Source organism: Nannospalax galili, unplaced genomic scaffold, assembly GCF_000622305.1.
Source record: "Nannospalax galili isolate Female #2095 unplaced genomic scaffold, S.galili_v1.0 scaffold809, whole genome shotgun sequence".
Lineage (NCBI taxonomy): Eukaryota > Metazoa > Chordata > Mammalia > Rodentia > Spalacidae > Nannospalax > Nannospalax galili.
Window position 1 is genome coordinate 2,705,252 of NW_008360015.1, and position 22,748 is coordinate 2,727,999.

General features: G+C 44.1%; 1 protein-coding gene across 1 annotated transcript in view; it reads right to left on the minus strand.

Moving 5' to 3' along the window:
• LOC103726480 (cytochrome P450 3A25-like) overlaps nucleotides 1-21,287 on the minus strand; it is a 39,583-nt gene extending 18,296 nt beyond the window's left edge. Inside the window, 7 exon segments of the mRNA XM_008824075.2 lie at nucleotides 1,111-1,259; nucleotides 1,524-1,612; nucleotides 2,643-2,756; nucleotides 5,636-5,735; nucleotides 6,575-6,627; nucleotides 8,157-8,250; nucleotides 21,044-21,287. Coding sequence (XP_008822297.2) covers nucleotides 1,111-1,259; nucleotides 1,524-1,612; nucleotides 2,643-2,756; nucleotides 5,636-5,735; nucleotides 6,575-6,627; nucleotides 8,157-8,250; nucleotides 21,044-21,114 — 670 coding nt within the window. The 5' untranslated portion in view covers nucleotides 21,115-21,287.
• Nucleotides 21,288-22,748: the final 1,461 nt, after the last annotated feature.

Sequence of the window (22,748 nt, forward strand, 5' to 3'; positions counted from 1 at the left end):
TTCACTATAATTCAGTAGACATTCATCCATGAAATACCAAGTGTCCATTCAGAAAACACAAAAACAATCTTTTAAAAAATACTTTATTACTATTACTATTTTGTCTTTTTGAGACAGGGCCTCTCTGTAGCCCCAGCTGTCCTGGAACTCACTAGGTAGACCAGGCTGGCCTTGAACTCACAGTGATCCACCTGCCTCTGCCTCCCGAGTGCTGGGACAAGTATGTGCCACCACACCTGGTTCAAAAAATACATTATTTTTATTTTACGTATATGAGTATATTCCCTGCATGCAGGTAAGTGCGCCAGTGTTATGCAGTGCATCGGATCCCTTGGAACCGGGGTTACAGATGGTTGTTAACCACCATGTGGGTGTTGGGTACCAAAACCAGGTCCTCTGCAAGAGCAGTCAGTTAACTGCTGAGCCCTCCCACCAGTCCCTCAATCACAATCTTGCATGCAAATGCTAATGACAGCAGTATTCTTTTTTTTTTTTTTTTTTTTTTTTTTTTTTTTTTTGTTTTTGAGACAGGGTCTCCATGTAGTCCCAACTGGCCTAGAACTTGCTATGGAGACTGGGCTGGCCTTGAACTCATAGAGATCAGCCTGCCTCTGCCTCCTGAGTACTGGGCTTAAAGGCATGCGCTACCGTGCCCAGCAACAGCACTATTCTTAATACCCCAAATTTGAAACTAAGCTGAATGTCTATCAAATGAACAGATTGTCTACAGAACGTGGAGCAATGATAAATGTTCCAGTTTAAGCATAGTGCTAGGTGAAAGAAAACAGTCACCAAATTCCACACTAACTACGATATATTTATGTTATAGCTCTAGAGTGTACCCAGCATAGGCAAATCTACAGGATCAGAAAGTGATTCTTATGGCAAGGAGGATTGGGAGACAAGAATGAAAGATGAAATTTTCTTGGAAAAAATGCCCCCTAATTGGCAATGGTGATGGGTGCATGTACCTTTGATACACAAAAATTGAAGTACACATTTTAAGCAGGTGCATTTTTTTTTACATGTGAATTGTATTTCAATGACGGTGTTACTTTGCCTGCAGTATGGGAGGGAGGAAGAGAAAGACAGAAGAAATAGTCTACATACGGACAGAGAGAAGAAACGGCTCGAAGCGACGAAATTTTAAAATCTTCCTAGCATTTTGCACAAAAGGATCCTGGGGGTTGTTGAGAGAATCGATGTTGACTCCAAACGATGTGCCAGTGATCACATCCATGCTGTAGGCCCCAAAAATCCTGAGGAGAGAGGTATGAGAATTAACATCTCTTCCCAGTGTTCTGAAACAGGCTCAGCAAGGAGGGTGTGGCAGCTCAGGCAGCCTAGCAGCTCTGACAGAGAGACCCAAGTCGGAACTCCCTGCTGGACCATCAGCTGGGTGTGGGCTCCTGTCACACTAATCCCGAGGTCTTCGTCTGGTGTCAATGTTGCCTGTGTCCTGTCCCTCAGGTTGAGGGGGGCACTAAGGTGCTCGCAGTCCCAGCAGCCTCTTTCCCACTTACTCTTTTGTGTTGATGGACTTCCCTTTCTCTTCTTCTCGTCTCAAGTTTTTCACCAACACATCTCCATACCGCTTCACAATGGGGAACATCTAGGCAGAAAGCATCAGTAGCAACGTGGAAACTCAAGCCCCAGCAAGACAAAACATTCCCACTCACGAAGCAATAAGTGGCATATTATAATGATTCCCTTTTATGGTCTTTTTGAGTCAGGGTCTCTCTGTATCCCCAGCTGTTCTGGAACTTGCTATGTAGACCAGGCTGGCCTTGAACTCACAGAGATCCACTTGTCCCTGCCTCCCAAGTGTTGGGATCACATGTGTGTGCCACCATGGCTAGCTATGTTACAATGACTTTGAAAAATATTGTATTTATTATTTCTATTTTATGTGTATGAGTGTATTGCCTGTATGTGTGTAAGTGCCCCCGTGTCATGCAATGACCGAGGAGGTCAGAAAAGAGGGCATTGGACCTGGGACTAGAATTATGGATGGTTGTTAGCCACCATGTGGGTGCTGGAAATCGAACCTGGTTCCTCTGCAAGAGCAGTCAGTGCTCTTAGCCACTAAGCCAACTCTCCAGCCCTTATAATGATGTTTTTTTTAAAAAAATCTGGTTTTATTGAAATTTTGTGTATTTCATACAGAACATCTCAATCAATTTTAGTCATCTTTATACCCCTGTCCTCACTGGAACCCTCCCATAGCCCCCCAGCTGGAGCCCATACACTCTGACATCCCTGTTAAGGCCTACTGTGTCAAGTCAGTGTCCCCAGATGTTCCTCAGTACAAGTCCATTCACTGAGGTCTGGTCAGCCTATGTAGAGTCCCTTGTTTTAGGAAGATCCCTGGAACTGGAGTTATGGATGGTTGTTAGCCACCATGTGGGTGCTAGAAATTGAACCTCTGCAATAGTAGTCAATGCTCTTAACCACTGAGCCAACTCTCCAGCTCCTATAATGACTTTTATAATAGGTCCTCTGGGCATAAAGAAAAAAAGTCATTTTATAAAAATTGCAGCTCAGAGGATTAACCCTTGGAAAGGGACTATGAGTTATCTTCTGCCTGCCTGCAGAGTCATTCCTTTAAGTTTCCAATCAAACATCCTCTCTATTATAATCACCTCTTTGAGTTTTCCACTGGTGAAGGTTGGCGAGAGCAAGGTTCTTATTCTCTTCCATTCTTCATCCTCAGCTATGGTGATGGCCTTCTTCATAAATCCCACTGGACCAAATGGCTAGTGTCCAAACCAAAAGACAAGTTATCCTATGAGAGTTATGATGATTTTCACTATTGTAGAAAATTTACTAAACAATTATCATTTGCTTAACAAATATTACTATTAACTGGCAGAAGCTTACTAGATGGTTAACAATCTGTTATTGAAAATGCCTTGTAATCTATATCAGTGGAGGTGGCACCGATCTACCTGGCATGGCTTCAAATCTTTATTTATTTTTTGGTGTTTTTGAGACAGGGTCTCCCTGTAGCCCCAGCTGGGCTAGAACTCAGTATGTAGACCAGGTTGGCCTTGAACTCCCAGATATTCGCCTGCCTCTGCCTCCCAAGTGCTGGGATTAAAGGTGTGTGCCACCACGCTCGGCTTCAAATCTTTATTTTTAAAAAATTTTGTGTATTTTTATTTTATGTGTACGAGTGTTTTGCCTGGATGTATATAAGTGAACGTGTGCATGCAATGACCACAGAGACTAGACAAGGTCTCAGATCCTCTGGAACTGGAGTTATGGATGATTATCAGCTGCCATGTGGGTGCCGGGAACTGAACCCAGGTCCTCTGCAAGAGCAGCCAGTGCTGTTAACCACTGAGTCATGTTTCCAGCCTTAGCTTTAAATTTTTATATATTAATGTCTCATTTTAAATGAAAATCCTTCTTTTAGAGGAGGATTTTCTATTCTATAAGACTATACAGGATAGCTCTACAGCATCCTTCAAGACCATGCAGAGGAAAAATGGATTAGTGATAGACATCAATGGCGTTGTTAAACTGTTACCTTGAACAAATTCTGCATGTACATCTATCAAAAGCAGGAGCAGCTAAAGACAAGTAAGCTCTGAAGTGAAGCTTTTAAAAAAAAACTATGGATGTTGTAAATGATTAAATATTTGGTAGTTTCAAGAAATAATGCAATTATAAAGAAATCCTTATATCTTAATTCTTTATTCTGGGACACAATGAAAAAGAATCATATTTCTTTTTCTTTGCAAGGAATATTTGTTGATCTTTCACAAATACATGACATATATACATACATGTGGGTACACATGCAGACATGCACATGAAATATAATTAAAAGATCTTAAACAGCCTCCATTCAGCTTCACACTTATGAAAGCCTGAACGTTTCACCCTCCAGTCAGGATTAATTAAAAAATCTGCTCTCACCTGTCTTAGTCAATGTCTTCCTAGGAGAACTAGCCAGTACACTAAGGCAAGAAAATGAAATAGAAGGTAGATTGCAAAGTAATGAACAGAAATACTCTTTTTTTCTTTTTCTTTTATGTGTATTCATGTATTGCCTGCATGTAGGTAAGTGCACCTGTGTTGTGCAATGCCTGTAGAGGACAGAAGAGGCTGTCAGATCCTCTGGAACTGGAGTTACAGACAGTTGTTAGCTGCCATGTGGGTGCTGGGATTCGAACCCATTGATAGGACTAGTAAGTGAGTTTGTCAAAGTTTCAGGGAACAGTGGTAACACAAAATTCAATTGCATTTGCATATAATAGCAACAATAGGTGAAAAATATCAAGAATATTATGTAACAGTCAAGCATGTCTAGAAATGATATATGTTAAGTATAAGATCTAACAAAATATGTGCAGGTCCTTCAGCTGAAATCTATACATTTCTGATGCAATCAAAGGCAGAGACACAAAGTATTCATGGATTAGAATATTCCACACAGACAATGAATCTTGATGCTATAGTTACCTATGTGCCATTTTGAAATCTCATCGAAACCTCACTGAGATCTTCCTAAATATAGACAAACTTATTCTGAATTTGGATAGAAAGGCAAAGGGTTAAGAACAGTTCAAACAATTGTACAAAAATGTGAGAGGATGAGTCCATATGAAGTTAAATCTCAATTGTCAGGAGGATGCAATTCTAGAGAGAGACACAGGGATAAAAGAAATAGAATAGAGTGAGGGTTCCACATCAATAGACCCAGTAGGTTTTGACAGTGCCGCAAGAGGGATTTTACAAAGTGAACAGCTTTCCCCAAATGGCACTGGAACAACCGGGCTTGTGTAGAACAATGCAAATCTTTCCCGAACCTTTTTGTCTTGTTCAAAAAAGGACAAATATATCATAAATAGAAATGTAAAGTATAAAACTACATATTTCTATTGTTTTTTAAAAAAGTACAAGAGTGCTAGGCAAGGCTAAGAATGTAGCTCAGTTGGTGAAGTCCTTGCCTGGCATGCCCAAAGCCCTGGGTTTGATTTTCATCACTGCATAAACTGGGTGTGGTGGTACATGCCTATAATCCAAGCACATGAGAGGTCGAGGCAGGGATTCACAAGACCCTGTACAATCCAAAACAGAATCAAAACAAAAAAAAACAAGAAAGAGTTGTGGCAAAATATTGTCAGACTTGACTCCAAAAGCAAATCCATAAAATGAAAAATGGATCAGACCCTGTTAGAAAGAAAAAACAGGCTACCATGGTGACTGCAACACACTTGCAAGAGGTAAAGGGACAGTCATGTGTCTTGATGTACAGTGACCACAGAAATTTAGATATGTGACAAGCAGCAGAGAGCTACACACATACATACACACATACACACACGAGGGCAGGTAAACAGAGGAAATGTAAATAAACAGTGTCAATTTGAACCAACATGGCAACTTACAACTGCCTGTAACTCCAGTTTCAGGGGATTCCACATCTCCTTCTGGCCTCTGCAGGCACAGCACAGGTGGTGCACATACACATACAGAGACACACAGGTATCACATAAATAAAAAGCATATTAACAAGTATCAAAACTTACCTGAGTATGCTTGTCATGTTTTAATATGAGTGTACTAAATTAATTAAAATTTAATGAATGATAAAGATTTATATTTCTTCAAAATGGATGCCTACCCGCCTGTTTGTGAAGGTAGAATAACATTCTTTCACCAGCACTGCTTTGATCATCTCTGGATCCGTGATAGCCATGAGAGGCAGTGGGCCATCATAAATCCTGGTGGGAAAACAGAGTGGATTGAACCTAAGAAATCAGATTCTGCAGCTGGAGCCACACCGAGGAATCCGGACTTTGATCCCAAGTTCACACGAGTCACACCTGCAGTGGTACAATGCACAGCAACATATGTTCCTAGTTCAAGTATGGTATTCTGACTATAGAAGCCACCAAAGCCTCAGGAAATGAATGATGAAGCTGACACAGGGAAGAGACACATGGATAAAACATCTCTTGAAAGACTTCATATTTAGCATTAACACTGGATATAGAGGGGCAAAGGGGAATAATGGACTAGGAAGGGTTAAATGGTGTGGGGGATGGGAGAGAGGGCAGAGAGAATGGGAGGGGATAACTAATTCTAAAGGACTTTTGAAAAAGTCATATGGGTCTCCTCCTGTGAACCTGGGTCTGTGGTCCCCTCCCATGAACCTGGATCTTTGCCCCTCCTGTGAGCTGGAGCTGTAGTCCCCTCCCATGAGCCAGAGTTACAGTTCCCTCCTTTGAGCTGCCCTGAGGCAGAGCTGAGGCCCCTTTTGTGAGCTGGAGCTGTGGTCCTCTCCTATGAACCTGGAGTTGTGGCCCCCTCCCATGAGCCTGGAGCTTTGCTTCCTAACCATGAGCCACAGTTCCACATTCCTCTGATGGTAGGATGATGGCAGAGCAGAGTGGAGGATGAGGGACTTCCCAATATTGAGCAGCAGTTTCTGGACACGTCTCCAAAGGCTTTACAATTGGAGAGATGCATCCCAAGAACTCTGGTCTGGCTTGGAATTCGTGTGTATATGGGGTACATCGTTCTAACAAGTGTATTCCATAGAGGTTTCCAGAATACTCACCCCCATATTTTCCCATACTTTTTATAGCATTCTTCATCAAATTTCCATACCCCCTGGGAAAAGAAATAAAATAAAATCTGTTATTGTCCTACATGTATTGACCTGTCTCTATCAGGAGCACAAATGACTCAAATCCAACAAAATTGGGCTTACTGTCTGTCCCAGTACTTACCGGCAATTTTTTATTTAGAGGCATCTGAAGGGACAGGAGAGCGTGGGGTTATTTGAAATAGAGAATTTAAGGCTGCCTCTGAATTCTCTCAGAGTACTGTACATATTGAAGGGATTTTCTTTATCCATGAACTAAGCAACTGTGTGTATGAAGTGATTTTGAGTGAGTGTGTTGTCTTTGAAATCCTGGAACACTCTGAACTATTCCGTCTGCAAGCATGTGAAGAATCCTCATATACTCCTTCTGGCCCAGACTTCATGTCCATTTCCACTGAGCAGGCTTCAACCGGTCAGTGGAGGCTTCACTTAGACTTCAGGCCTGCAGTGAACTTCGAAATGTAAAACTAAGAATCTGACCAACAACTGGAGTCTTTGGGAAAGGAGATCCCACAGAGAGCAGCCTGCACAAGGGTCTGTTGATAGCTTTCAGGAGCTGAGCTCATTAATTTTGAGCCATGCATCAGCCTTGGGCCAGGAATCAGACCAGACTAGCCAGAAGGAATCAGCCAAAATTCACATCCACTGTTACATATATGTCATACATTCAGTGGCACTAATTTTTTGACAATTGTTGCTAAATCATACTTCTGTGGTGATTTTAGAGTGATTCTACCATTGTTTAGAAACATTTTATGTTAGAAACATTTATGTTGTAGTATCTGAAGATGATGATAGACAAGTACCACACTGTCTTAGCCATAGTCACTCCCTGCTCAGAGTCACCCACAGATGTTGCCTTTGAGGAAAACAATGCAGAACACTGTTAGTCTGTCAAACACTCAAAGATGCCACATGTAGTAAAAGATGAGGCAGAGCCATTGAAACAACTGTAGGGGAATTAAGAAATCCTGAAGGAGTTCAGGTATATGAAAATTCTCCAAAGGTAAACACACAGGCAACCTGGTAAACTCACTCTTCAGAGCTGTCCAGTAGGGAGACAAAAATGCTAGTCCTGAGTTCTGGTGTGAATAAGAAAGTTTGAATCTAGTGCACACAGGCTGGTGAGGTGCTACCGTGGGACCCAGTTGTGCTTTCCCACAAAAGCTACTTATTTATTTACTCTCTCTCTTTCTCTCTGTGCATGTGCATGCAGTCAGCACATGTGTGAAGGTCAGAGGACAACTTCTGGGAGCTGACTTTCTCGCCAGACTTAGAAGCAGGTGCACTGAGCCATCTCACTGGCTCCACAAGACAACTCTACCTTCCTTCAGTCTCTACTAGATAGATAGATAGATAGACAGACAGGGAGGCAGACAAACAATTCTTTTGATGCCTACAAAGTCTGAGCATCATGTCCTGAGCATCAAAATCTAATGTGTCAGTGATTAAGGGTTTTTAACCAGAACCAGCTGGAAGCTCCTAACAGTTGCTAATAACCATAAGAAGAAAAGAGAGCTCAAACACTACTCACATCACTGTAGGCGAAAGAATTGCCAATGAAGGGCATAGGTTTAGGCCCAGGAATTCCGAGTTTCTTAAAAACCCCATGTGAATAGGTCCCATATCTGTAAAGTAAAAGAGAAAGCAACGTTGCAGGGTCTGTGATTTTTATACATATGGGCATCTGCCAGTCATTGACTAGGGAATTGCAAGAATCAAGTCAGGGAGGTAACATCTGAGCAATGGATAACAGCAAAAACCGAAACAGCAACACAGTCACTCACCATCTTCCTTCCGATGTCCACTGAGAAGACCTGCCATAATTCACAGTGATTGGATGAAAACAGCTGAAGCTTTAATGCTCCCATTCCTAGAGTAAGTCGTTTGATAAAAGCCCCCAAACTTGAGTTTGAGTGTTTCTGAGAGATTAACACTGGAGGTTTTCCAGGCATTTTATCTGCTCATGTTCATTTAGGAAACCAACTCTTCTACTGAGTGGAGATTCTCATTAAGTATGTGGGAGAAATTTTATTTACATATTTGATTGTACTTAATGACACAGGACCACAACAGAGCTTATCTAATATTATTCTTACATGTTGGTCAGAGCCTCTTATGCTCTTCCTTTTCTATAAGCCATGAGCTTGTTAGAGAATCTAACTATTCTGAAAATTGCCTTTCCAGAAAGACCTGGGAGCCATCATGAAGTTCTTATGTTCCTAGAATGCCAATGAGTTCACGACCTCCATTGGCTTTAGATAAATTTCAGAGACACCCAAGCCTCTCTGTCAGACAATATTGTTGACATGCTGTAGGGAAGAATGATTTCCAATATGTGTCCTTAATGACTCTGTGCGGAAGAAAGAATGACTAAGGCCTCATTTGTAGTCCATTCTTCTCAGTTGATCTGAACCTTCACCTGGTGATGTTTATCTGATAATCACAATGTGAGCCAGGTTCTTATTTTTCAAGATGGTCAGTGTTCTAGCTTGTTTCTCCATTGCTGTGACAAAACACTCTGACTACTACCAACTTGGGGAAGAAAGGTTTTATTTGTCTTATATCTCTTAGGTCACAGTTAATCAGAGAGCCCAAGATAGGAACTCAGGGCAGGAACATGGAAGCAGGAGCACCGGAGCTGGTCATGAAGGAACAGTGCTTACTGACTTGCTCCCCTGGCCCCTACTCAACCTGCTTTCTTACATAACATAGGCCCACTTGCCTAGGGGTGGCACCACCCACAGTGGACTGGGCTCTCCCACATCACTCAATCAAGAAGATGCCCCACAGACATGGCCACAGGTCAGTCCAATGGAGGCAATTCACCAACTGAAGCTCCCTCAACCGAGGTGTGCCAAGTTGACACTAAAGCTATTCAGCACAGCCAGTCATAAAGCAATTAGTTTATTGCCTGTGTGCATCAACTGTATGTGCAAAAATTCAGTATGGAAGGTGTGACCCGGAAGTTCCTCTGACCCTACGACAAGTAATAGTCCTACCTCCTTCCCACGCTCTGTGGAAGGAGTCAAGCCCATTACCTCTCCCACCCAATTGGTTGACCTTAGCTGCATGAAGGGGAGGGGCTATGGATACATAAGCCGAGAAAACTAGGAGGCTGGGCTGTCTTTTTCTGTTAACAACAGACAAACACACAAACAACAGATAGTGTTAAGTGGATTCTCCATACTGCTAGATGAAAGACTGAGTTTCAAGAAGGAACCAGTGTTCCAGAGGAGGGTTATAGAAAAGAGAGTAGACACTGACCCCTCCCATCATGCCTGGAATATATTGTGGAACTTGGTGTAAATCAGGTTGGAGGACGGGAGAAAGGGGAGCAAGAAACATTGGCATCCACAGGGCACAAGCCTTACACACATCTCTTAGTGCCGATAAAAGAGAAGTCAAAGATAATGAGAAAAACGTCTGCACAACTTGGCTAGTCTCAGATTTTCCAAAGCTTGGGGTGCCATGGTAGCTGTTCTACTGTCATTTTGATCACTGTGACCAAACTCCCTGACAAGATGTGACTTAGGAGAGTTTATTTGATTTATGATTCCAGGTTACAGTCCCTCATTTCAGAGAAGTCAAGGCAGGAACTCTCATATCCATGCCTAGAGCAAAGACAGAACAATTGCATACTTGCTTGCTTTCATTTTACTTTCTCCTGTCTTATGTAGTTACAGACCTACTGTTTAGGGAATGATGTCACCCACAATGGGCTGGATCTTCCTATATCAATTAGAATTCAAGACAGTTCCCCACAGACATGCCACAGGCCAACATGATCTAGACAGTTTCTCAGTTTAAACTCTCTTCCCAGGTGCTTCTAGCTGTGACAAGTTGACAGTTAAAAATTGACCAGCACAGTGGGATTGCAAACTTATGCAACCTCTATGGAAACCTCTATGCAAATTTGTGCAACCTCTCTCTGTGGAGAACTCTTAAAAAACTAAAACTGCCAGGTGTGGTGGCACATGCCTTTAATCCCAGCACTTGGGAGGCAGAGGCAAGCGGATCTCTGTGAGTTCAAGGCCAGCCTGTTCTACATAGTGAGTTTCAGGACAGCTGGAGCTACAGGGAGACCCTGTCTCAAAAAGACCAAAAAAAAAAAAAACAAAAAAAAAAACCAAACCAAAAAACAAAACAAAAAAACCCCCTAAAACTGAACCTATCATATGACCCAGTTATACCACTCCTTGGCATATACCCAAAGGACTCATCCTATTGTAGAAACACTTGTACAACCATGTTTGTTGCTGCTCTTTTCATAATAGCTAAGAGGTGGAAGCAACTTAAGTGCCCCTCAGCTGATGAGTGGTTAAAAAAATGTGGTATATTTACACAATGGAGTTCTATTCAGCAGTAAAGAAAGATGAAATAAAGAAATTTTCAGGTAAATGGATGGATCCTGAAACTGTTATACTAAGTGAAGTAACACAGACTCAGAAAAACAAAGGACGTTTGTTCTCCCTCGTATGTGGATCCTAGCACCAAGCCTTTTAAATTCCAGGTCCTTTTAATAAGATGATGCTAGACAGCAGTCCCTTCTGCATGAAATAACTACCATTATCATGACTTCAGCTGAGACTGATTGTTAAACATAGTCACAATTGGGCTTGATGACAGTTATGCTCATTCATTAAAGGAGGGCCAAGCAGGGTCATTGGACCCTTACTGGAGTCTCCAGCCACTGTTCCCAGCCAACTGTATGTAATTTGATCCTAATAACACATAGCCTCCTGGATTTGGAGAGGGCTAAAGTATACAATCTGCAGAGGCTAGGAAGAGAAAGCATGACTCATGCTGGGTAAAGGCTATCCACTGTGCAAACCCTCAGGTCATACACATACCTCAGCAACTGCTCAGTTATCTCGGTGAGTAAGCTCAATAAATTCATTGGCTCCCCAGTAAAACTTTAATGAAATGTTGGCTTGACACTAGAATCTTAAAAGGGAATAAGCATTGCTTAGCATCCCCAGGAAAAGAAGTTTCACAACTGATGGAAAATTTATTTGTTAGTGTTATTATGTCTCATAATTATTTAAAAAATGAGAATGTAAAAGATGTTAAAAGGATATGGGAATGGAGATATTTTCCAAAATAGAAAAAATGAGAAAGCCTAAACAAGTGATGAAGGTCTGTTTAGGTTTGTTATGATATATAAAGGATAAGACAAAAATAATATACACATAATCTTAATAATTCTATGATCACAGTTTAGTCAACTAGTTTAAGGAACAAAATATATATCTAGTCAATGTTTATCTGAGAATATTTGGTTTTTTACCCAAGCCTTATCTACATAGCACAGGATAATTAAAATTACCAGACTGGTGGACCTAACCTTATTGGATGTTTAACAGCCATACTTTAAGGTCTATACTAATCTGGTCAGAGGGACTTAAAGGACAGTTTTTTGCCCCTTGCCCTCAAAGATCAACCAGTGCCAGGGGACGATGGAACACCTCTCAAAATGTCCTGTAACTGTGATGAGCCACCTGTCCTCTTGTTCAGGTAGGATATGGAGACCCCACGAGATGGACCAGAACCAGTGTCCAGTCTAGAAAGAAGAGGGTCAACTTAGAGGAAACATCTCATTCATGCTCCCAAATGAAGCCAGATGTGGTTGAACAGGACCTTTGACTTATCTTCACATAGATGGAACTGGTAAAAGAAAGGAGCCAGGAGCTCCTCCCAAGCCCATGTGACCCCTGAGGAACAGATCCTCAAATGACCTTAAGTGTAACAATAAATTGATTTATTTGGGCCAACTGTATGGTCTTAAACAACCAAAGGAAAGTGTGCTGGATAACTTTAGTGTCAACTTGACACACCTGGGTTGAGGGAGCCTCAGTTGGGTAATTGCCTCTATTGGACTGGCCTATGGCCATGTCTGAGGGCATCTTCTTGATGAGTGATGTAGGAGGGCCCAGCTCACTGTGGGTGGTGCCCCCGCAGGGCAGGTGAGCTGGTTTTGCATAAGAAAGCAGGCTGAGCAGGGGCCAGGGGAGCAAGCCAGTAAGCAGCATTCCTCCATGGCCTGTGCTCCAGCTCCTGCCTCCAGGTTCCTGCCCTGAGTTCCTACCTTGGGCTCCCTGATGAACTGTGACCTGGGATATGTAAGCTAAATAAACCCTTTCCTCCCCAAGTTGGTATTGGTCAGAGTATTTTGTCACAGCAAAGAAGAACAAACTAGGACAGAAATTGGTACCGAGAGTGGGGAATTGCTGTGACAGACCTGACCTTGGTGTTTTTGGGAAGACTGTGGAAGTGTTTGGAACTTTGGGCTGGAAAAGCCATTGCGTGTTCAGAGTTTGTTGCAGTGGAGCTTGGAATAGTTGCGCTGAAAGGGTTGTAGATGATGGAGGCCTGGCTTGTGAAGCTTCAAAGGGAAACAGAGACTATCAGGGCTGTTCGTGTGAGATTTTGGATTGAGAATCTGTGGGTTCTGGTCGGCTGGGGCTGAAGAATAAGCTGTGATTAAGAAGAGCCGGAAGACATCAGAAGATGGAAGGACCTTCCATGCTCGTGGATTAGAAGAATTAATATTGTGAAAATGACAATCCTATCAAAAACCATTTATAGATTCAATGTAATGCCAATCAAAATCCCCATGGCATTCTTCACAGAATTGGGAAAAAAATCCTAAGATTCATATGGAAGCATCAAAAGACCACAGAGAGCCAAAGCAACCCTGAGCTTATAAGAGCAATACTGGGGGAATTACTATGCCTGATTTTAAACTATATTACAGAGCTATAGTCATTAAAACAACATGGTACTTGTAGCAGGAGGCCTCCAAAGATGGTGCGGACCCAGAGCCCTGGGATTCAGCAAGAATTCACTTCACTTCTTGGTCCACAAATAGCCCACCAAAAGGAGCCCATGCCTCCGTACCCTGCTCGCGAGCCCAGTGACTGCTGACAGACTGCGTGGCACAGACCAATCACAAAATGCTACGCTGACTAAAGGGACTTGGGGGTGGAGAAAAGGGAAGTATAAGGCCTGTCACCTCATGCATTAAATGAGCCTGCAGCACCTTGCCTAGTGCTTGCTTCTACCCGACTCCCAGGGTCTGTGTGTCATGACTCTGTGTCTCCTGCCCCCCCTAATCATCAGGGGGCCCAATCTAGGTCAGGGTCTTCACAGCTGGCCTGAGGAGAACCTGCAACACCTGGTGCCTGAACAGGGACCTCCGCCCACAGTGTTGGTGACACCCAGAACCTCGGTTTGTTTGGCCTTGATTTGTCTGTTTCTTCGGCTGCTTGAGGGTAAGCGAGTAGCCCCCTCCTCTGTCCCCTCCACCCTGTCTGTCATTTTTATTGTTGGACTAGTTTGTTAGATCAGGGAGGCACACTCTGCCGCGTGGTCCTGAAGCCCACATTGGCACCTCCCCCCTCTCAGCTCGTCCTGGTGAGTTTACATAAGGGCTGATTCACCCCGAACTCAGAGCCAAGGCTTCGGGTCACCCTGTTGCCTGTCCCAGAGACACTATGTGAGCATATGGCTGGAGGGGACACAGCCTCCAGAAGTCCCTCACTGAACAACAAGACATTTGGGTCTGATACACTTTACATTTCGGGGCAGTTTACATCCGAGTGGCTCACAGTGCTTCTTTGCTTCCTTTGTGCCCTCTTGGTAGTCACCCTCGTCTTCTACTTTTGTGGCGATTCCCCTTCGCGAGACCCTCCCACAATGCCCTCTTGGTAGTCACCCTTGTCTTCTACTTTTGTGGGGAATTCCCCTTCGCAAGACCCTCCCACAATGGGCAATTTACCACCACAATGCAGGGAACCACAAACAGCAGCACTCAAGGTGCTCCTTAAAACCAGAGGGTTGAAAGTGAAACCAAAAGATATCGAACACTTTTGGGATGAAGCCACTAATTTGGCTCCGTGGGTCTCCCCTGAAAACATGTGGGACCCTGACATGTGGATGCGGGTCCTCTTCCTGGCCCAAAAAACGGAGGTTGGGTTAGGGATCACTCCCCCTACATCGTTTGTACAGATCCTCCTAGCTATCATTCCTAGCCTTAAATCCTCCTCTCCTGAGGAAGTTATCTTGGCCCACAACAAACACTGCCAGGAGCAATCTAGTGTAGATCCGGCTATTACCTTGACCCTGGACCTCCTGGACCCGGAGGTGGACGGTGCCTCTGTGCCCACTTCCAATAAGGAAGGAGCTCCTTTGCCTATATCTCAGGATACTCTCCTAGAGCTACCATGCCCAGAAATTCCCCTGCCCCATTACCTGTGGAAGGAGTTACTCTCTCCCCCCACATAACCATCCTGCCCCTTCCCCTGCTAACGTGCCCCTTCCCCTGCTAACGTGCCCCTCCCTCCTAGACTGCCCTTCTTAAAGCCTCACCCGCCTTTGCATTTCCGGTTAACATTGGCCCTGATGTGGCACAGCATCCATGGCTGCCCACTCCACCTGCTGACCTCATTCTTATCCTCAAGGCAGCTGAGCAATCAGGCCCTGACTCCCCATATTTTGAACAGGTTCTTCGCCAGTGGTTCTTACATTTACAAACCCACTATGATTGGTATAGTTTACTAAAGGCAGTCTTAGAACCCTCAGTCTTTCTAAACTGGTGTGCAGCCTATGATGATCAGGCTGAAAACCAGGCATGCTTCAATCTCCAATATGGCCTCAACATTACGTTGGACATGCTCACAGGACGTGGACAACATACTGACCCCATCTCACAGTATACTATTGGCCTCCATGCCTATTTTCAACAAGTTTCTGACTTGGCCTTTAAGGCCCTTAAATGTTGCTCCCCCCGTAACCCACAAGTCTTTTTCCATAATTTGATTCAACAGTCAGGGGAGTCCTTCACGGACTTCCTTACCCATGTCAGTAGAGCAGTAGAGCAGAGGGTGGAGTCTGGACCCACCCGAGAGTTGCTTATCAAATGATTAACTTGGGAGGGACTAAACATCCCTACTCATAATGCTATCATGCCTGTCCACAATGATAACATTCACAAATGGGTACTCGCTACTAGAGACTTAGACCCTAGGGTGGGCCCTATTGAGGCTTTGACTACCTCCTTAGAGACTCTTTTGTCTCAAGGAAAACCTGCCCACTTTGGTGCATGGGAAGGCTGCTGGAACTGTGGGGGGCTTGGCCACTTTGTAACCACTGCCCAAGAGGAAGAGCCCACCCCAAGACTCGCTGCCCCAAGTGCAAAAGAGGGTTCCATTGGGCTAAAGACTGTAGATCACAGTCTCAACCAGACTCCGCTCCTTTAAACTCCACCCAGGGCACCCCTCAGCCCCACCCACAAGAGGGGAAATGAGACAGATATTATGGACTCTCTCAATCCTCAACCACTCCCCACTAATGACCCTGTTATACTCTTTCCCTTATCGCTTCATTCCCCAGCCTACCCCACCCTCTATTCATCTAATTCTATGCTTGGCCTCCCCACCATGGACCCAGTTACTTCCTGGGAATCAGTCAATGGCTCCTGGCCCCTAAATAACTCTCTATGCTTCACTACCAACAACACATCCGCATGCATTGGGCTGTTCAACCTGACCGTCCAAGATTATACTGGCAGTGCCTTCTCGGGTTACATGCTTAAACTCCAGGGCCTTTCCCCTACCTTCGACAACAACGATGTAACCTTGGTCCTCACTGCACTGGGGACAATAACAACAGGGGAGGTGGAGGGGACTGCCACCCCTCCACCCCCATTTTGCCCTGCCATTCTATGCCCACCGCTTCCCAACTGCCCATGCATATGCTCCCTTGCACCCCTTTTCCTCGCACTCCCTATACCATGGCAGAGATGCCATCCTAAGCCCAAGCATACCATCCCTCCCTTTTGCTGCTTCAGCTGCTCCTCCTCTAATCACCCCCTAGGATCTTGGAGACAACTGGCCCCCACCTATCCCTGCAGCATTAAGATCTCCCATACCAACCGCGAATCAATACTCGGTACCTGGGACCTCTGTGGTCTGCATGCCTGCATGGACATGAGGCTGTTACTGGCACAACAGGGCCTTCAGCTTTCCAACGGCACTTACACTAACACCAATCCCTCTACTTGTGCCAAAACCAAAATCCTTACATCCATTGATCACACGACATCCTGGCCCCCACCCCCATTTGCGTGTGGCCCCTGTTTGCCTTATTGCTAGCCAATGTTACCTCTGACCCTTGGGGACAACTCAACTGCTCAGATACCAACACCATCTGTGTGCTGGCGGCCTGCTGAAACCATCCAGCTCACATAGTTCTCTTTAGGCATGAATCCATGGCCCTTTGGATTCCAGTCACCAATGCAACCCACTTTCATGCTGTCACCCTTATAGAGCAGACAGCCTTGTCACAAGCCCCCTGCTTAAAATGGGATTTCGGGGTCACTGCTGCTCTCATCTTAGCCATCATCCTTGCATTAGGGTCGGCCGCCACCACTGCAGTGGCTATCACTCAATCCTCCACTACTGTGGAGATACTCAACGAAGCCGTGTCCAAAACCTCCTCTACCTTTCACACGCAGTCCCTTATCAATCAGCGTCTTCACTAGGCAATTAATGTGTTACAACAACAAATTGATCTCTTAAGTGAAGAGCTGGCAATTACCAAAGACATGGCTCTGCTAGCTTGTGACCCTCACTTTAGGTCACTTTGTCTCACCCCCTATAAAGTACAGAATATTACTGAAGCGTGCCTACAACTTGTGCACTATATTCACAGCCACTGGAATCAAAAGTTTCTTAATTACTCTATATTACTAACTAATCAAATGATTGCTCTAAATTATACCTGCGCCCCCATGCTGGACATCAATTCAGGGTTCTTAGAGAAAATCTGGTCTAATCTAAAAGCACCGTGTGACCTGTCTTGGATCGTCACTTACCTACTCCTGACAGGCATAATTATTCTTCTCTTTCTACTTCTTAAATGCCTTGTTCTTTGTTCCCACAGTCAGAAAAAAGTCAGTCACTCAGTGTATCAGGCCCTCAGAGCAACACATGAAGATGATTTCAACCCACCCTATGCAGCCCGACAGACTTGGCTCGCACAAATGTACGAGGCCTCCTACAGATAATTCCCCACCTCGACTGATCCCCTGGGACAATACCCCTTGGAGGGCTGGTAGCCAAAGACGGGTAAGCTCCTGTTGGGCTGAATCAACCTAAGCCAGGACATGGACGTGTATGCCCATGCTCCAATGACGGGTAAGGTTCATGCCCGAATAGGACAACCTAAGACAGGCATAGTCCATGATCCTGGAGTCATCCCGAGGCAGAGCTGCCTACAGGCTCTCGCTGGACAGTCATTTTTAAAGAAAAGGGGTAGAAATGTAGCAGGAGGCCTCCAAAGATGGCGTGGACCCAGAGCCCTGGGATTCAGTGATAATTCACTTCACTTCTTGGTCTGCAAATAGCCTGCCAAAATGAGCCTGCGCCTCCATACCCTGCTCACGAGCCCAGTGACTGCTGACAGACTGCGTGGTGCGGACCAATCAGAAAATGATACGCTGACTAAAGGGACTTGGGGGCGGAGAAAAGGGAAATATAAGGCCTGCCCCTTCCTGCATTAAATGAGCCTGCAGCACCTTGCCTAGTGTTTGCTTCTACCCGACTCCCGGGGTCTGTGTGTCATGACTCTATGCCTCTTGCCCCACCCCAATCAGCAGGGGACCTGATCCAGTTCAGGGTCTTCACAGCTGGCCTGAGGAGAACCCACAACAAAAGTGTAGCTTCAGTTGCAGCAAAGACCCCAGAACTGAAGGGATCATGGAGAGATTCTGAGGCTTTGCACCCCAAGAGGCAAGAAGAGGCCATTGGTGAAGGTGCAGCCTCAGTTTCAGTGGAGACTCCAGCTTTTTGGAGATGCTGGGACCATGGGACAACCACCAAGGACAGCAGTAAGTGTGGAATGGAGCTGGCCTGGGTCTGCGAGACGAGCTGTTTGTGTGGTGGACGGCAGAGTCAGAGCAGTGGAGCTGCCAGTACCCTTTGGAACCCAGAAGATCATGAGTGAATCCCAGATATCCAGCCTTGAGCTACTTTGCTGGACTTTGGTTTTGCTTAGGTGTGCCCAATTCTTCCCTTTGAAATAAGACAGTACTTGTTTTTGATTTCATAGAAGCCCACCCACAGTTGAGACTTTTAAAAAGAGACTGAAATTTTATGTGTTTGGATTTTTTAAGGACTGTGGGGTTTTTAAGGTTGTACTGTCTTATGTTGTGATATTAACATAATATCTTGGGGACAGAAATTGGAAAGTTATGGTTTAATAGTGATGTTTGTGTGTCAAGTTGACAAGGGGTCAATTGTGTTGGATAGCTTTAGTGTCAACTTGACACACCTGGGTTGAGGGAGCCTCAATTGGGGAATTTCCTCTATTGGACTGGCCTGTGGCCATGTCTGAGGGCATTTTCTTGATGAATGATGTGGGAAGGCCCAGGCCACTGTGGGTGGTGCCACCCCTGGGCAGGTGGGCCTATGTAGCATAAGAAAGCAGGCTGAGCAGGGGCCAGGGGAGCAAGCCAGTAAGCAGCATTCCTCCATGGCCTGTGCTCCAGCTCCTGCTTCCAGGTTCCTGCCCTGATGAACTGCAACCTGGGAGTTGTAAGCTGAATAAACCCTTTCCTCCCCAAGTTCATATTGGTCAGAGTGTTTTGTCACAGCAGTGAAGAACAAACTAGGGCAGAAAGTATAACCAAAGAGTAAAGTCATCAGTATACTTCTTTAAGAGTTCCAGGGATTACACATCCCAGACACTAGGCTTAAGTCTATATAAAAAGTTATTTAGACAATTATTTCTCATTGATGATTTTGTTCCTAACCAGAAAGTGCTGCTCAGTTGTAAGACTTCAAATCTTGGTCTTCAATACTGTAGTGCCCACCTGTATCTAAGGGAGACAACTAGCTATTCTAAAATGACAGATAAATTTGTTTTCTCCCCCTATTTCAGAAGCCTTTGAGAGGGAACTGACACTGATTCTAACTTCAACAGCTATCAAAATACCTGAAAGCAAATCCTGAATCCATCACTCTAGAGTCCAGCCTTGGAAGACAAAAGGAAAATGAGGAAGAACCCAATAGAGGGATGCTTTTAGAAGCCCTTGTCAAGAAACTCCAATGGACTCTCATATGAACATTTGAAAAAAATTGCCCTGTTCTGACTTTTTTCTAGTTCCCTGTCTAGAACTTTGCCTTTACTTCTTCATATCTCCTATTCACAATTCAAGGGCTTTCTTTTCTCCTTAGAGATAAGAGTTATGCAATTTGGAAGTCTTTTAGTAGTTGCCTCACCCTGTGTCCCTGTTCAGCATGGAAGAAGCCAGAGCGGTCTACGTCCCAATTCTCTATTGGCAATTTGGGTAACCCCTTCAGAGGATGGTGTGATAAGAATAGGAGGTAGGAATTGGCTAAGCAGTTAGAGTAAAAAGACACCGAAGAAAAATAGCCAGTTTCTTGGCTAAAAGTCAAAATGTCCTTGGGCCTCTTAGCAACATACTCTGTTCCAAAGGCCAAAACTGTTAAAAGTATTTGGGAGCTTGTACCTAATCCTTAAAAGATTTTAGTGTTATTTCTTCAGAGGGGGGAATATTAGAGTTGCCAAAAGCAACTCTAATGTGTGGTGAGGCAGGCCTTTAATCCCAGCACTCGGGAGGCAGAGGCAGGTGGATCTGTGTGAGTTCAAGGCCAGCCTGGTCTACATAGTGAGTTCCAGGACAGCTGGGGCTACAGGGAGACCCTGTCTCAAAAAAATAAAAAAAAAAGAAAGAAAGAAGAAAAGAAAAAGAAAAAAGTCATGGGTAGATATGAGAGATGTTGGGGGGAGGGAGTGGGCATGGATTTGATCAAAACATCTTATATGCATGTATGAAATTCTCAATAACGTTTTTGTAAAAGTTAAAAAAAATTGACCAGCACAGTGGCAATTGTTTTTTAAAAATATTTTTATTTATTATTTTTATTTTATGTGTATGAGTATATTATCTACATGTATGTAAGTGCACCTGTGATGTGCAATGCTCATGCAGGTCAGAAGAGCCCATTGGATCGCCTAGAACTGGAGTTACAGATAGTTGTTAGCCATCTTGTGGGTGCTGGGAAGCAAATCCCAGTCCTCTGCAAAAGCAGCTAGTGCTCTTAACTGCTGAGCTACCTCTCCAGCCCTCAAAATTGTTTGTCACATCACAGAATTACTACTAATTGCTCAAGGTGCAGAGAGTCAACTACATCATCCCAGGAGCAAATCTTATCAAAACCCTCCTAGCCACAGGATTAGATAGTCTTTCCTGGGAAAGACTGTGTAGGATGCATAGGAACTACCCGTGTTTAATTCATGATCTCTTTACATCTTCTAACAGATAAAGAAAAAAGGGGCCTCAAAATCACCCTAACTCTAGGTACAGAAAGGAGAGGAGCCTGAACAGTTACTTACATGTAGAGAAGCACCAGGCTGGTAGCCAACAGCACCCAGGCTTCTATGGAAAGGTTCAGGATTGGGTCCATCCCAGCTTTCCTCAGTAATTCTGTCCTTGGAGTTTTCCTCCCAGCGGAGTCTTGCTAGGCTCCCCTACTGTGCCCACTTGACAGTCAGTCTGCAGTGCTTATCTTCTGGCAAAGGATGAGGAGCCAGGGCTGTAGTCAATAGAAGAGGCCGCCTGTTTCTGCTGGAACTTAGAAGTCTGAGGTGGCCACTCTACCTGGGCGTCGTCAAAAGTTAATGAACACCCTATGCTATGACCTTTGAAATAATATTCTTTGTAAGTATTTATTCTTTTGGAAACTCAAACAAATCCATTGGCATTAAATTTTCTCTGATTTTCAGTTGCCTTTTTGGCTTTTCTCATTCCAAATACATTAAATTCAAAGAAACTATATCTGTTGATCTTTACAAATGTGAGCTTTTGTTCCTATGAGGTCCTTATGTGCCCTGGAAGATCTGCAACAGCAACGTGGTAGAGTCATTCCTCACTAATCACCTCCAACAAGTGAAGTTACTTCCTACCCTGGACTTCTTTGTTCCTCTGGCCGAAATTCGATTATTCGCTCTACTCTTTAACAGTATTGGGTATTTCCTTGTGTGTTTTCCTTACTACATTGTGAGATTAGCATGGAAATGGAGAGGAGGTGGGCATGCAAACCTACCCTTAGCTGAGGAGTTACTGGCAATTGATTGCTGCTGGGAGGTTGACTACACCCCAGGGGATGGCCCCATACCCAAAAGTGTTTAAACAACACAAATTGTACTCCATGGGCACAAAAAAATAGAGGATATGAACTTGGTGGCTAGGGAGGTGGGGGTGAATCTGGGAGGACCTGGGGGAAGGAGGTAAATATGATCAAAATACATTATATGATGCTTTCAAAGAAGTAATAAAGATATTATTTAAGAGGGGAACAAACATCAAGAAATGATGGTGAGATTATGAGGAGAGGGATGATTATACTGGCTGGTTGGATATACTGATCCAGCTGCTATGGAAATCAGTATAAGGGTATATTGGTTACTTTTTCCATTGCTGTGGCAAAATACCCAACAAAAGTAACTTGAGATTCCATTCTCCTGTAGCACCAACATTTCCAATCTACCCTTCCCACCCCATCCCCTGCTATACAATTCCTCTGCCTCAGATCTCTGGACTACCTTCCTGGTCCAGACTAGCTAAACATTATAGCGTATAGTTTGCTAAGTCTGTCTTCAGGTTGTCCCCACCGCCATCTTCCCCTGGCTCCTGATCAGCCTGACACAGCCTGGCCCACCTACAAGTCTGGTAAGTCAGATCCTGTGCACCATGCCTCTATTCCATTTCCCTGTAGCCAGAACACTTTTTTTGGGGGGATAAATAATTGAATTTTTGTGTATTTCATGAAGAATTTCTTTTTTTTAACTTTAAAATATTTTATTTATTTTTAACTTAAAAATTTGAAGACAGTAAAGGATAAATGAGCAAATAAAGCAAGCTGAAAATTATACTGATTTATAAAAAACTGCTATGTTAAAGACAGTCATTATTTTAAAGGATCACATTCTACTTCCAGATAAACATGCCTTGAAATGGCTTCTAAAGAGTAAATTTTAAAGGTTTAGTAATCCCCAAGAATTGATTTCTTTTCCTCTTAGCTGCGGTTATCCATCCTCC